Source organism: Myxocyprinus asiaticus, chromosome 23 (genome assembly GCF_019703515.2).
Source record: "Myxocyprinus asiaticus isolate MX2 ecotype Aquarium Trade chromosome 23, UBuf_Myxa_2, whole genome shotgun sequence".
Lineage (NCBI taxonomy): Eukaryota > Metazoa > Chordata > Actinopteri > Cypriniformes > Catostomidae > Myxocyprinus > Myxocyprinus asiaticus.
In genome coordinates this window covers 30492809-30509262 of record NC_059366.1, presented here as the reverse complement: position 1 = coordinate 30509262, position 16454 = coordinate 30492809, and the positions used below count along the sequence as shown (strand labels likewise).

The window sequence follows — 16454 nt, the reverse complement described above, 5'->3', positions numbered from 1 at the left end:
TGGTGATTCACATTCTTTGTGCATATTGCCCTCTACTGGGCAGAGAGGAAAATGTATGATAAAAAAATGTTTGTACTTAAATATTGATCTGTTTCTCACCCACACCTATCAAGTCATGTCTGAACACTTTGATTTAACCACTGAAGTCGTATAGATTACTTTTATGCTCCCTTATGTGGTTTTTGGAGCTTCAAAATTGTGGTACCCATTCACTTGCATTGTGAGGACCTACAGAGCTGAGATATTCTTCTAAAAATCTTAATTTGTGTTCTGCAGAAGAAATAAAGTCATACACATCTGGGATGCCAGGAAGGTGAATAAATCATGATACAATTTTCATTTTGGGGTAAACTATCCCTACCCTATCTTGCTAATTGCTGTTTTGTCAGTTTTAGATTAATCACTGACCATTTTATTCATACTGCACACAATAATGGCAAGAGCTGTCTGAAAAGTGCAGGGGGATTGATTAACCAAGACTAACTAGTAACATCTGAACACACAGAATCAGAACAGTCATTTGGCACCCTCTGCCTGTGACATTCAACAGGTGCTCTAAAATTCTGTAAATCCAACAGAGGTCGCTGTATTTTGCCTTGCTTTTACCCCTCTTGTCTTTGTGGGAGGTGAAAATGCTTAATAATAATAATAATATATATATTTGTTTGTTTTGTCTGTAGCCTCGTTTTAACTGATTCAGGCCAGTCACACAGAAAGCATAAAGAAAGCTTTATGTCAGCAATGGGTGGCATTTGTTAGCATTTGTATTAAACTTTAAAACTGCCTTTACAAATTTTAAATTATGATGACTTCAGATTATTATTCGTATTATGATTTTTCTTTTCTCCCCCTTTTCCCCCATCATTTGTTGGATTAATAGAGCTCAGTACACATCTAGTTCATGGTATTTCTGTAGTTATGTACAGTAGATATGATTTACTATGGTAATATTATTGGACTTTGTGTGTGTATTTTATACAGCAAGGCCTTCCCTCTTTTTTCTTTTTTATGGATGGATGGATGGATGGACGGACAAACCGACAGATCGATTAATCGACAGACAGACAGATAGATAGATAGATAGATGCAAATAATATTCCTCTTGAAACATCATGTTTTAGGTGAGATTGGAATGTAAAAGTGTTTTTATTTATTTATTTATTTATTTTTACTTTTTTGCACTTTATAAAAGTGATGTGTCTCATCTGACCATTTTTTATTTATTTCTTTTCTCCCCTTTTCTCCCCAATTTGGAATGCCCAATTCCCAATGCACTCTAAGTCCTCGTGGTGCCGTAGTGACTCGCCTCAATCCAGGTGGCAGAGGACGCATCTCAGTTGCTTCCGCGTCTGAGACCGTCAGTCCGCGCATCTTATCACATGGCTTGTTGAGCATGTTACCGCGGAGACATAGCGCATGTGGAGGTCCACGCTATTCTCCGCGGCATCCATGCACAACTCACCACGTGCCCCACCGAGAGCGAGAACCACACATTATAGCTACCACGAGGAGGTTACCCAGTGTGACTCTACCCTCCCTAGCAACCGGGTCAATTTGTTTGCTTAGGAGACCTGGCTGGAGTCACTTAGCACAATCACAATCCCTGGATTCAAACTCGCGACTCCAGGGGTGGTAGTCAGCATCAATACTCATCTGACCATTTCTCGTCTGACCATTTGTGATTGGATCACTCTTGATGAATTTAATACCAGGTGTAAATAGAGTGATAGATAGATAGATAGACAGACCTAGATGTAGTTAGTAGTATAGTAACATTTTAGAAAACAAGACCTAAACTAATTTTCAAAGTGAAAATACATTCTGAAATTTGTTTATTAAAAAACACCCAGTGTCAAAAAAGCATGTAAACATTAGCATATTGGTACAGAAAGTCCCATTCAGACAATAAATAAAAGAAGTTCAGTTCATGAGATCCTCCTTTGCATTCATCCATCAAAATGAGTTTCAGTGTTTATCCTGACATTAAGCTTTGGCTCATTAGAGTAACCACAAATCAGCAGGTGCGCTTTCAGTCCTCCGCAAATCCTCGTCATGTGATTGTAACTGCATCTGTCCAAACAACCAGTCCAGTGGATCTTTAGCACCATAGTCTGTCTGGCTGCTGAACCTCAGTGTAATTTCGCCCAGGCCGAGGGAAGCACGGTGGGGCTGCAGAGCTCGGGAAGCACTGCGTGGCATGGATGTAGAGCCAGCGTGCTTAACCAGGGGCTTCAAAAAGAGACGAGTTCTCTGAGACCTGGCTATCCTCAATGGATATCCACAGGCAGGCTGCGCAAGCTCTTTTATGGAGTTCACATATTCTTCCAGGGACTGAGAGAGATCCTCGTGTGTCTCTGTTATTGTTGGTAGAGGAGCCACAGACAGTAGTAATCTTCTGGGTTTCATCCTGGAGAAAGATAAGAGTGTGACTGTTAGTTATGTCTGCATTCTGTACACTGTAAAACAATGGTAACTGTTGTTGTTACTGTACCTTAAGGATCTATAAAGTTATCCAGATGGATTCAGGTTGATTCAGTCATATTAAATCATATTTTGATTTGACTAATAACAGTTCATTTAGATATTATCATATTAAGCATTTTTTTAAACATTTTTACAAAAAATTACAGTGTGCTTTGCATTATCAAAAATTGTGAGATTCAAGAAACATTTAGTTATAATAAACACAAAATTGTCAGTAAATCAAATAAAATTCTATTAACCACAAGTTTACCTGCACTAAAATCCTGTAGGATGACACTGGTGTAATGCAGTTTAGTGACGATTCTTGTGCTCACGTTCTATCCCCAACTGAATGCTGTTTGGTATGATCTGGTCAAGAGGCAGCTTAGTGGCTTTTATAAAGCTAAAACAGATGAGGACTGTAAGCAAAGGATAATGGCACTAAATTTAGCTATGCTCTGACCTTGCATGCCTGGCAGGAAGTGTGTGTGTGCTGTGCAGAGAGTAGAGAGGAAGCTGACCAATGGGACCTCACCGCAGCTGCCCTGAATGTTTACACTGCAGTAACAATGAGCACTCCACCTAAATGACACTTGACTATACTCACTGGCTACATTTACATGTACACCAATACTCTGATTATTGCAATAATCAGAGGATAAGGAATAATTAGATTAAGATGTTTACATGATTTGGGCAAACCTCTTCAATGCAGTTTACATGCTACTTGCCAATACTCTGATTATCCACTGAGAAATGTGTTTTAATGATGAAAAAACATCTTGTTGCAAATATGTATCTTTAAATACAGCTTGGCATAAGGAAAATTAGTCAGTCAGGTTTTTAATCTTTTTGAATTATTTATTAAAAGAACCGGTTAATAAAAGTAATTTTCGACTACACTGGATGTGCGTTCATAAGAGTCATTTGTTTCTCTGACTACATTGGATGCGCTGTATCTTTTGATTCACTAAAAATAATTAGTTAATAAGAGTCATTTGTTTGTCAGATTACACTGGTTGCTATGTCTGTTTTGTTTCACTTAAAAGAATTGGTTCATAAGAGTCACTTGTTTGAATCGAAATACACGCGTTGGATGTTGTTGTATTCCACCTGAAAGATGTACTTGCCATCTTTTTTTTTTTTCGGTATACAGTCTTTTTATCTCACCAACAGTCAATTTAGACTGCAAACGGACAATCACAACTTGGGAAAATGTGTTTTCTTTTTCCGTGGGGCTGTAGATTCTGCTGTTGGGGAGCACCACTGCTTGAAAACAGTGCAAGAAAATGCCGTTTTGCATGAAGCCGAGAAGTAGGCTAAGTGCAACTTCTGTTACATTTTTGAAACTGTGCTTGAGCGTAACATCATGCATCTGCAGCACTGGCGCAAAGGCACTTTGGTCAGAGTGGAAGAAATGCGATTAAATCATTTACATGCCAGAATAAAGTGATTAAAATAGGAGTACTCCACATATCTTACTGCGATTTATAATTACTCTGATTATTAGCATAATCGCAATATTCTATTTACATAACAGTATTGCCTTAATCCAGTGGTTCTCAAATTTATTTGGTCATGCCCCGCTTTGAAACAACAAAAACTTTCGCGCCAAAAGTTTAAATAAAGCAGGAGAAAAAGCAGAGGTGTAGAAATTGCGCACATTGGTTCTTGCGTGTATTGTCACTATTTTTGCTGAATGTGTGAAAATTATTTGAGAACGGGTCAGTCTTCCGCGCCCCTCTTACTATACCTTCGCGCCCCCCCTACAGGGCGTGCCCCACACTTTGAGAACCACTGCCTTAATCGCATAATCGCATTATGAGGGTGCATGTAAATGTAGCCACTCAGTATTACAACAGCTGCCAACAACATTTCAATTTGATCTCAGTCACAGGATTTTGTTGAAGAGCAGGTCCTCAGAGATCCATTGGGGAAAGGTCTGGTGGGCCGCAACTCTGACCTAATGTCTTACTCTCTGAGTGTGGTAAATGATTATGTCTTCAGAATGAAAGAATCAAGGCAAGTTAAGAATTCTACAGTCTGGTAACACACTGTTGTTTGGGATTGACTGAATATGGAATGTTCAATTAAATGTTTTCAGTGAGTATAGAGATTTGTTGACAATTGGATAAAGGGTCCTGTTAATGTATGGGGGTAGCTGTCACTAAATACTTTGGGAAGTTGAGATGTCCTGCGATGTGACATGCTATACTTAATCTAAAACTATTTTAAACAGCATTTTGATAACTATTTGATACATATAATGCATGCATAGCTTTAATGAGCTACTGTAACTTTAAAAAAAATATTTGTCTCACCACAGGACCATTTAAGTTGAGGGCAAAAAGGCAATTAGGAATGTTCTGAGTTCAATACAAGTTAAGCTCAATCAACAGCATTTGTGGCAATATGTTGATTGCCACAACAATGTATTTCAGCTCATCCTTCCTTTTCTTTATAAAAAGCCAAAATCGAGGTTACAATGAGGCACTTACAATGGAAGTGAATGGGGCCAATTTTTTGAGGGTTTAAAGGCAGAAATTTGAAGGTTATAATTTAATATAAGCACTTGCATTCATTCTTCAGACTGTAAAGTTGTTTAAATTGTCATTTTTATGGGTTTACAGCATTTTGTTGTCATGGCAAAGTTGTAAAATTGTATATAATTTTACACAGAAAAGGTTAGTAAGCGATTTTATCACACTAAAGTCATGTTAACACACATTGTTTATGTCTTGCGGCTATACTTTTGAAACAGTGAGCATTTTAACATTTACGGATTGGCCCCATTCACTTCAGTTGTAAGTGCCTCACAGTAACCCAGATATTTGCTTTTTTAAAGAAATAGTCAAAATTCATTTTTGTGGTAATCAACAGTGCTGTTGATTGAGCTTAACTTGTACTGAACCTGGAATATTCCTTTTAATAATTGTGGAAAAACTTAAAAGAAATGTAAACCTAAAATATACATTTCCCTTATACATTCATGTAAATTTTAACCTAAAATATGTTAATCTGTCAAAACATTATATATCAACTGTGCATCAAATACCATGTATCTAATTACTGTATGTAAATAATGTTTATTGTAATACAGTAGTTTTGTGGTTAGTTGAATTTAAGGAACACTCTGGGATTTTTGTTTAAGTTGAAACAGCCATATTAATCAGATAAAAAATTAATTGAAATTTTACACACCTCAGCTGCACCCATAGCACACTTTAGCTAAAAACAGAAAGGAAGAGCTAAAAGGTGTTCACCAAATTAGGTTTAATGCTTTAAACCTGCATATAGTATATAAGGCTGTGACAATTACACCAGAACAGGCAGACATCTGCTACAACCTGCTATTTTTAAGGTGTCCTGGATCTTATGGTTTAATCTCAGTGTTATATTTGGCTCTGTGAAATGCAGTGGTCAGACAACATTGTTATTTGCATGAGAACGTAAGAGATTTATCTACTTTGTTGACTTAGTTGCTGACAGGACTAAGACTGTACTTACTGCCACGTTTCTGTCTGAAAAGATCTGCCTTGCAATCTGTCTATCTGTCTGTCTGTCTGTCTGTCCGCCCATCCATATATCTGTCTGTCTGTCAATAGATCTGTCTGTCTGTCAGTATATCTGTCTGTTTGTCATATATGAAAAGAGAGAAAAGGGAAGTCCTTGCTGAAATAAGGTGTATTACTGTATAAAGAAAAAGACAGTTTAACGATACAAGTTAATACATACATAGTAAATCACATTGTGACAAGGAGGAGGGTGGGGCCGGGCCGTGAGTGCACACACCTGACCCCCAATCGGGCTAATCAGCCGAGGAGAGGGATAAAGACGAGCCGGATGCAGCAGTTTGGGAGAGAGAGCCACACGCAGCTGCCGTGTGTGTGTTTATGTTTGTCTTTTTAAGTTTTCATTAAATATTACTTTGATGGTTTGTCCGGTTCCCACCTCCTCCTTTCCCATTTTAATGCGAGTAAACCTCACCAGGTGCGGACTGGCCATTGGGAGAACCGGGACTTTTCCCGGTGAGCCGGCCGCGAAATGGGGCCGCTGCGTTATGCAGAACGCGTCAAAAACCGGCGCTGTGATATGCAGAAGGGGGCAGTGATATGCAGAAATGGACAGCAAACCAAACCCCCCCCCCCCCCCCCCGTAAAATCCCGCGCCGAATTTTCTTCACAGTCCTCCCCCGAACCTCACTCCCCTGGCCTCAAAAGGTGCACTAGCAACTGACGCTAGGGGTTGTAGCCTTTAGCCTCCTCGTTAGCGCACCCGCCTCCCATGCCAGCTGACGCTGGTTTGAATCCCACTAAGAGTGGGTCGAGCATGACCAGTTACATGGGTGCCATGACCCGGATAGGAGTGAGGTTTAGGGGGGTGAGTGTAACGGGAGCCAGCTGGTACGTGATAGCTGCACGGTATGTGTAAACCTTACTCCCCTGGCCTCAAGAGGCGCACTAGCGACTGACGGTAGGGACTGTAGCCTTTAACCTCCTTGTTAGCGCGCCTGCCTCCCATGCCAGCTGACGTTGGTTTGAATCCTACTCCGAGCAGGATCAGTTACACAAACATCTATTGGAGAGTGTAGAGTATGATCCAGATTATGCTGTGACTTGTGCATTTGACATTTGTTTATTAACAATATTATGCATTTTCACATTATTGTTTAAAATGTCACTCCCAAATATGACTTCACGTGTGTCTGCTGTATTGTACTCCTCCCAAAGTGACTTTCCATAACTTCACTGCCTCCAATATCTGGGGTCCGCAACTGGCTTTCAAGCACGGACTCTTAAAACAGAGCTCAGACACCAGCCAGCAGGATTTCCTCCGCCTGACAAAATAGTTAATGATTATTATTATTATTTCTTGTATCGCTGCAGGAAGAGGGCGAGCTGATCGTGGAGGGTTTACTCAACATCTCCTGGGGCCTCAAGAGGCCAATCAGACTGCAAATGCACGATGACAATGAGCGGTTTTACTACGCCTGCTCAGGAGCTTGGAGGTCGGAGAGCTCAGAGTCCAGCAGGTGGGTGGAATCGGCTGAACCCTGCAGCCCCACACCTAGATGTGTGTATTTTTCCTTTCATTAGGGCTTAACTCCTTAAATCTGTTTCTTTTATTGCTATAGAGTCACAGGTATTTGAAGGCAGTTTTTGTTATAGGTGTATAGCTTTATTGTAGATTGTTAAATTGCTTCTCCTTTAACTTTCACAGATAAATTCATGTTATCGCTATGCATTGTACTCTTCCTAAAATCTAACAAATTAATACTTTTGTTTGAGATTCAAAGTCTCTTTGATGCATTTTCAGTGTTTTGGTTTTGACTACCTTAAAGGTGAGTAGAGTATTTTCTTCATCACTAGTGGCACCATATACAGAATGCTGAACATTCCAAGAGTCAAAGCCATGTGAGAAATCAGGCACCAAACTCACAGCTAGAATACAATTCTTGGGACATTAATCCTTTTTTAAGAAAACAAGCATACATATAATAAAAGTTTCTAGCTAGATAGGTGCTGCTGATATATGGTCATTGTTCTAGGGTTTTGTTTTGAGGAAATTTCTTGACACGTGTTAACTGGGTGAAAGCTGATCAGGTGTGGTGTTGCTGTTTCACCCACAGATGAACTGGTTAATCAGAGGCCTGGGCTTCTCTTTAGTCTCACGTGCAGAACACACCTGTACCATGGAAAGTATAATCAGCACTAAGTATCATGTGAAAATCTGCAGTAACCTTGCTTTGATAACCCTCCGACCTTAGATCATTAATAATCACATACACTATATTGCCAAAAGTATTCGCTCATCTGCCTTTAGACGCATATGAACTTAAGTGACATCCCATTCTTAATCCATAGGGTTTAATATGACGTCGGCCCACCCTTTGCAGCTATAACAGCTTCAACTCTTCTGGGAAGGCTTTCCACAAGGTTTAGGAGTGTGTTTATGGGAATTTTTGACCATTCTTCCAGAAGCGCATTTGTGAGGTCAGACACTGATGTTGGACGAGAAGGCCTGGCTCACAGTCTTCGCTCTAATTCATCCCAAAGGTGCTCTATCGGGTTGAGGTCAGGACTCTGTGCAGGCCAGTCAAGTTCTTCCACACCAAACTCGCTCATCCATGTCTTTATGGACCTTGCTTTGTGCACTGGTGCGCAGTCATGTTGGAACAGGAAGGGGCCATCCCCAAACTGTTACCACAAAGTTGGGAGCATGGAATTGTCCAAAATCTCTTGGTATGCTGAAGCATTCAGTGTTCCTTTCACTGGAACTAAGGGGCCAAGCCCAGCTCCTGAAAAACAACCCCACACCATAATCCCCCCTCCACCAAACTTCACAGTTGGCACAATGCAGTCAGACAAGTACTGTTCTCCTGGCAACCGCCAAACCCAGACTCGTCCATCAGATTGCCAGATGGAGAAGCGTGATTCGTCACTCCAGAGAACGCGTCTCCACTGCTCTAGAGTCCAGTGGCGGCGTGCTTTACACCACTGCATCCGATGCTTTGCATTGCACTTGGTGATGTATGGCTTGGATGCAGCTGCTTGGCCATGGAAACCCATTCCATGAAGCTCTCTACGCACTGTTCTTGAGCTAATCTGAAGGCCATATGAACTTTGGAGGTCTGTAGCGATTGACTCTGCAGAAAGTTGGCGACCTCTGCGCACTATGCGCCTCAGCATCCGCTGACCCCGCTCTGTCATTTTACGTGGCCTACCACTTTGTGGCTGAGTTGCTGTCATTCCCAATTGCTTCCACTTTGTTATAATACCACTGACAGTTGACTGTGGAATATTTAGTAGCGAGGAAATTTCACGACTGTACTTGTTGCACAGGTAGCATCCTATCACAGTACCACGCTGGAATTCACTGAGCTCCTGAGAGCGGCCCATTCTTTCACAAATGTTTGTAGAAGCAGTCTGCATGCCTAGGTGCTTCATTTTATACACCTGTGGCCATGGAAGTGATTGGAACACCTGAATTCAATTATTTGGATGGGTGAGCGAATACTTTTGGCAATATAGTGTATATCTCTAACAAGTGGCAGATGGAATGGAATGAATGCAACAATAAGCTATATGAAATAAACGCCAGTATAAGAAGAAAATTATCTTGAAACTTCAAGTCTAGGAATGATCAAGTTGTGTTCACTAGGTGCCATCTGGCTCATTCAAGACTCACGCACGAGATTTTGCTGATTGGTGAAGATCCTCCATTATGCCTTCCCTGTCAAACCCCTTTGACTATCAAACACATTCTACTGAACTGTAATGCCTTTGAAACTATCAGACAGTTATTTTATTCAGAGACATACTTAATGGAAATATTTAGAAAGGTATCACCTGAATGTATTTTTGAATTTTTATCTTGTATTAATCTCAAATGTCTTACATATCTTTGTAAATTGTATATATTTATTGTTTACCCTGTGCTTGCCACGTGAATAGCCTTGTTGCTGATATGGCTTTAAAAGTCAATAAATAAACCCTTGCTTTGATATTATGAGCTAAAAGATTTAGCACTTGAACATAAAAAGATTACACTATGTAACACAATTTTTGTTCCTGGGTAGAAAGTGTTATTTCCTAATTGCTTATGCCTCAAAGGTATAGAAAATGGCTATTATTCCCCACAAACTTTGCTTTTGTGACCAGGACAGTGATATTTTGAAATGTACCTATTTCCAATGAGAAAACGAGTGAATGTGTCTTTTCGTTCACATAAAGTCAGAAAAAAACAACATATGAATCCAAATTAACGTAGTTATACTAAAGTAATACAAAAATGACTACAAAAGATTTAGAAGTAAATCACTTTCACGAAGCAGCCCCCAAATGTAGTCTCCCATCATGTTTTCGTTATACTGTCCTTGGTAGCAGCGTTCAGAGTCCAGTATATCCTGATGGAAGCGCTCGCCTTGCTCCTCCGAGTACACTCCCATGTTCTTCTTGAATTTATCAAGATGAGCATCAAGGATGTGGACTTTGAGGGACATCCTACAGCCTATTGTGCTGTAGTTCTTCACCATAGTCTCAACCAGCTCCACATAGTTTTCGGCCTTGTGATTGCCCAGGAAGCCCCGAACCACTGCAACAAAGCTGTTCCAAGCCACTTTCTCCTTACTAGTGAGTTTCTTAGGGAATTCATTGCACTCCAGGATCTTCTTTATCTGTGGTCCGACGAAGACCTTTGCCTCAGACAGCTTAGGGAAGAAGTCTTGAAGGTACTTGAAGGCTGCCGACTCCTTATCTAGAGCTGACAAATTGTTTCAGAAGGCCCAATTTGATGTGCAGTGGTGGCATCAGCACCTTCCGGGGGTCCACCAGTGGCTCCCACTTGATGTTGTTCCTCCCCACAGAGAACTCGGTCCACTGTGGCCAGTCCCGCCTGTGGTAGTGCGCCTTGGTGTCCCTGCTGTCCCGAAGGCAAAGATAGCAGGGAAACTTGGTAAAACCGCCTTGGAGACCCATCAGGAATGCCACCATTTTGAAGTCTCCTATGACTTCCCAGCCATACTCATTATACTTCAAGGCATCCAGCAAGGTCTTGATGCTGTTGTAATCCTCTTTGAGGTGCACCGAGTGAGCCAGGAGAAGAGACGGGTACTTGTTACCATTATGGAGCAGCACGTCTTTGAGGCTCCTGGATGAGCTGTCATTGAAGAGGCGCCACTCATTCTGGTTACAGGCGATTCCAATTGCCTTGAACAGACTGGTCACATTGTGGCAGCAGCAGAGCCCATCATGACAGGTGAAGAAGCTGGAAAAAGTTTGGTGACGCTTCCTCTGATCTGCAACTTGCATACTTTCATCCAATAAGTTCCACTGCTTGAGCCTAGATGTCAAAAGCTCGGCATTGGACTTGGTGAGACCAAGATCTCTAATCAAGTCATTGAAGTCTTTTTAGTTGGGGTAGTATGGGTTTCTCTCCTCAGCTCCACCTCTGAAATCCCTCAAAGTCCATATCCTTGATGCTCATCTTGATAAATTCAAGGAGAACATGGGAGCGTACTTGGAGGAGCAAGGCGAGCGCTTCCATCAGGATATACTGGACTTTGAACGCCGCTACCAAGGACAGTATAACGAGAACATGATGGGAGACTACATTTGGGGGCTGCTTCGTGAAAGTGATTTACAGTATAATCGTAAATCTCGAAAAACTACTCACTTCTAAATCTTTTTTCTTTTTTAAAAAATCTGTCATTTTTGTATTACTTTAGTATAAATACATGTTAGTTTGGATTAATATGTTGTTTTTTTATGACTTTATGTGAACGAAAAGACACAAATTTTCCCGTTTTCTCATTGGAAATAGGTACATTTCAAAATATCACTGTCCTGGTCACAAAAGCAAAGTTTGTGGGCAATAATAGCCATTTTCTATACTTCTGAGGCATAAGCAATTAGGAAATAACCAAAAATAAAATAAAATAAAATAAACAATTGTTACAGTGTTATCATGGTATTATCAGATCATAATTCATAAATGAATAAAATCAACTGTAATAATTATATAGCAAAAGACAAGTCAAGTTTAATAAAAACAATTTCAATAATAGATTCTAGTAATTATTTTTAAGACAAAATTCTTCATTTAAAGTCAAAAGATGTCAACAACTGGTTTAACACATTTGAACTAACCCTTTGTTTAAAAAAAAAACAAAAACAAAACAAAAATCTTTATTATCCAATTATTTGTGGAAAATATAATAATATAATTTTTAATATTTTTTTATTTGTTTACCTGTGTTTATTTTGATAGGAATGAAAATAGTGAACAAAGTCCTTCACGCCAGATTTCTTCAGAGCGCAACAACAACAAAATCAGTGGCACGGCTATACCCAGTGAGTATGAAAATGATGCATGTCCCGCTCAGTTCTGAATTCCGAAAAAAATACAGTTGATAGTTTGTGTCTAACGTCATGCCACTACATGCCCTTCACCAGTGGCGTGCCATGCATAGTGTGATTCATGCCATTAAGAAAACACAGTTTCACAATGAATTAGACACCCTATGCCTTTGGGCATCATACATTATGTCACAGCTAACTAGTAATACCAACTGACGTTTTAAAAACATGTCCACGCATGAAATCAAGAACTTGAAATTACACTTAATGCTCAAGAAACTCATTTTAACTGTAGCATGACTGTTTGTGAAATGAACGTCTCCTGATCAGACATTCAGAAATCATAATTTTTTATATGAATCTACCAAGGAGGTCTATAATACCTGGAAAAATCTATCTAATAATATTTGCGATTTAAATGTTGCTTGCAATAAATTTCGTTACGTCAGGGTACACGGTAATGCTGCGTTCCATTCAGATTGGATGTGGGATATTCCTACTTGATATCTCCGACCATAAATGCATTCCATTCCCCGATATTTGGAAGATGACGTTTAAGGAAACAAAACTGCAATGCTCCCGTTAGCTTATCAGGGGTTTGACTCTCATTAGTGATGTCTCCTAGGAACCCAACTGATAAACAGTGCTGCAGCGCTAGCATTTGTGCTTCAGGTGTACGATTATCAAAAGAGATTATGTTTTATACACCTGTTTCTGCAGGCGTTTGTTAAACAATCTTTAATATCATGTTATGTGGAAATGAACTCATTTATCAATATTACTTAATAAAGTGAATGTTTATCACTTACTTTGTATATATCCCTGAGTGTCGACATGTTTGTGTGACATCATGCACCTGCATCTCAGCAAAATCAGAGTTGTGAATTTCTGCACGAGCCTACAAGTTGTAATTCTGACTTCAAGATGCATTTCATTACACTTTTCCTAGTAGGAGATGTTGGTATAACAATGCAAAAAGCACTTACCAATTCACTTGAAGTGAAAATCAGTCCTCCTTTCCTGATTAATAAATTAAACAATCACACGGTCATGCAGAACATCTTGTGTTTTTAAATCCATAAGGATCTCTTTTTCAATGGCGATAGCGGCAGTAATGACAGTCAACTCGTCAGCAAGATCTCGTGCTCTTCGCTTTCAAATTACGTCGTTTAAAGCGTGATTGCGTCACTCAAGGTCAGCTAGAAGGCCTCGACCGTGACATATCCTAAAGATCACACCCACCAAGAACAAATAAATCAATCTGATTGGCTAATGAATCTGACAATCTGACTTTAGTTGCTCATTCATTTGCACTGTTGAAGAAATTCTGAAGGCCTGAGAGGGTGGAGCTCAAACTCACACGCTGCTTTGGGCATGCGATCTGTGAAAAAGTTGTCACGCTTTGCTTGTAAGCATCAAGGAATAAATTCTGACTGGATAAACTTTTCATTTTTCTCTCTTTGTTTGTAGATTAATTAAGAGATTAATTGCCTATGTAAAAATACATAGGCAAAAAGGTGATTGAGAATGAAAGGATTAAAAATATTTATTTATTTGGCATGTTAGGCCATCAGAGAAGGCTTTGCTGGCCCTGAGAATTCGCCACTGCCCTTTAAAATGTTGGAGGTTGTTTCATATCATTTTCAAACTAAATGCATGATTAGATGTTGTTCATTGTGTTTATTTATGTTTGTGTTTTAATTTCCTCCCTAAATTAGCTCACCCTAAATAGCTGTTACTTCCTCATTTACAGTGTCTATGCTCTTTGTTTTTGGTTTCAACATCCTGGAAATTAATCAGATATTTTTAAGTTTGTGCTATCAGTGCAAAGTCTGAATGCATGAACATCTGGGAGATGTTTTAACAGACAGACTAAAACCCAACCTTAAGAAAATGTAATGGACTAAGCATCATGTTTATAATCTTGTATATAAAGCATAATGCAGGGAACAACAATTATAACCAGTTCTGTCCCAGTTATGTCCCAGATGTGTCTAGATTTCTTATAATATTACTTATGTCTCTGCTTGATCTTCTGCTGCAGGTATGGATGGATATAGTGCTGAGGAGGTTGTGCCTCCATTGCTGAGAACAAGAAGTGATGCAAGCTTCATGAAGGTCCAAAGAAGATGCAAAGTCCACAACTCAGCTGATTCACAGAGCTTAAAACGACACCGCTTTTCCATCAATGGCCATTTTTACAACCACAAGGTAATTTAAACACAGCTTTAGTGTTCAAAAGTTTCTTTTATATGATGCAATTATGCAAAAGAAGCACAATAAACCTTGAAATGTGACTATCTATAAACCTTTCACTTTGAGAAAACCAGGGCAGCATCTCAGATGAAAGGTAGGGATGAGTTGGAACTCCATATTTCTCCAAGCTCAGAACAATATTACAATAGTGCTCACTGAAAGATAGCATGGCTTGTGCCTGGCAAGGGGCCTGGTGCTCTCATAAAGTGCCACAACAGCATCTGTGAGGGGAAGTGTCCATTGTCCAAGTGTTTATGTTGTTCATATGTGTTGTGAGATGGATGCAGGTGTTGAGTGGCAATGTTTTCCTGTACAGGCGTTCCCCTTGGCAGAACCATGTGTTTTATTATTGCTTGTCACCTGCTCCTCTCATTAATGGCCTTCAAATATCATATACTGTAGGTTAGCATGGCTGCAAAGATCTCTTCGCAGATGTGGAGAAGTGTCTTTGTAAAAAGCTTTTCAATGTTAACTTCCAGCAGACTTCTTATATAAATATAACTAGAAGAAGGGCAGCAATACAGTACAATGTCATGTCATCCATAACTTTACAGTAAGTGAACCTAATGAGGGAAATAATATGATTAAAACTTACAAAAGAAAATTGTAACAAATGTTATAGATGTTAATGTTTGAATGCTAAAAACTGTAACCAAAGAAGCAAAAGAAGTAACATTATATTCAAGAAATGTAACAGATGTTCATGTTTGAAGTTCTTTGCAAAGCAACAAGTAATTAAGAAAACCAGCACCCCAGTTTGGGTTTGCAAAACATTTTATGCCAAAAAAGAAGGTATCACCCTGTGAACAGAATGTTTTCACATTCAATTACACCATTAATATACACCATGTGCTGTACTTAACTAAATATTTATTGTACAGAATATACAGTACTGTAACTGAACCATACTGTACAGAATTATGTTCTACATAACAGTGTAAAAACAATAAATTAAAGCCCACAAGGAAAATAGAAAACTCTTTTGTTGTTGTTGTTGTTGTTGTTTTTACTTTTGTTATTTTTTTTAATAAATTATTATGGTTCTTACATTAGTTGTAAAAACCATTGCTGTACAAACACTTTTGCAATTGTACACTTTTATTAAATTATAATGAGAGAATTCTTATATATGGGTACAGTATACTGTATGTATCAGCATTGCTAATACCCTCCTGGAGTTTGCTCAGACTGAAAGCAGTATATTTTTTATTTATTTAATTGAATGTGCAGTTTTGTTTTGTTTTTTCAAATTACATTTCAAACATTTTTTCAAATCACATTTTCATTTTATATGAAAGATTACATATCCACAATGAATTATAGAACTGAAGCTTAACTCCTTTACTGTCTTTTCAGACATCGGTTTTTACTCCATCCTATGGATCAGTGACTAATGTCAGAGTGAACAGCACTATGACAACACAGCAAGTTCTTAACCTGCTCCTTAATAAGTTTCGGGTAAGTTTTGCCTAATTCTAATAAATACAATTATCTTTAACTACTCATCACAACCCTCCTCTGTACTTTTACAGGTTGAGAATAAGGCAGATGAGTTTGCCCTCTATCTAGTCCATGAATCAGGGGGTAAGGGTTTTCATTCTTAAGTTTCCTTTACTTGTAATGAGAGTCAAACTGAGTGTGCACATTTTTCTCATCTTTTGCCATCAGAGAGAACTAAGCTTAAAGACACAGAATACCCTTTGGTATCTCGTCTGTTGCATGGTCCATGTGAAAAAATCGCCAGAATATTTATTATGGAAACAGACCTTGTGGAAGAGATTACATACGATGTGAGTATTTTTGTAAATTCAGAATAGGTCATTTAAAACTTGCTTCCCTAGACAAACTTACATTCTGTTGTTTAAATATAGATACAGT

The 16454-nt window shown here is 39.1% G+C and overlaps 1 protein-coding gene and 1 long non-coding RNA gene across 7 annotated transcripts in view; one reads left to right on the top strand and one right to left on the bottom strand.

Moving 5' to 3' along the window:
* Positions 1-16454, top strand: part of LOC127414293 (ras association domain-containing protein 4-like) — a 37825-nt gene that overhangs the window by 20202 nt on the left and 1169 nt on the right. For all 5 annotated transcript variants that reach the window (XM_051652232.1, XM_051652231.1, XM_051652234.1 and 2 more), the window contains 6 exons: positions 7350-7495; positions 12232-12314; positions 14365-14531; positions 15933-16034; positions 16109-16160; positions 16245-16366. In XM_051652232.1, the coding sequence (XP_051508192.1) occupies positions 7350-7495; positions 12232-12314; positions 14365-14531; positions 15933-16034; positions 16109-16160; positions 16245-16366 (672 nt within the window). The remainder of the gene's footprint in view (positions 1-7349; positions 7496-12231; positions 12315-14364; positions 14532-15932; positions 16035-16108; positions 16161-16244; positions 16367-16454) is intronic.
* LOC127414302 (uncharacterized) lies at positions 1990-12346 on the bottom strand. Of its 2 annotated transcripts, XR_007892779.1 has the most exons (3): positions 12214-12346; positions 2735-2866; positions 1990-2407 (listed from the first exon to the last, which is right to left on the bottom strand). It is a non-coding gene; the product is annotated as an uncharacterized LOC127414302 (long non-coding RNA). The 2 variants fall into 2 exon arrangements; XR_007892778.1 differs by lacking the exon at positions 12214-12346 and having other exon boundaries at positions 2735-6359.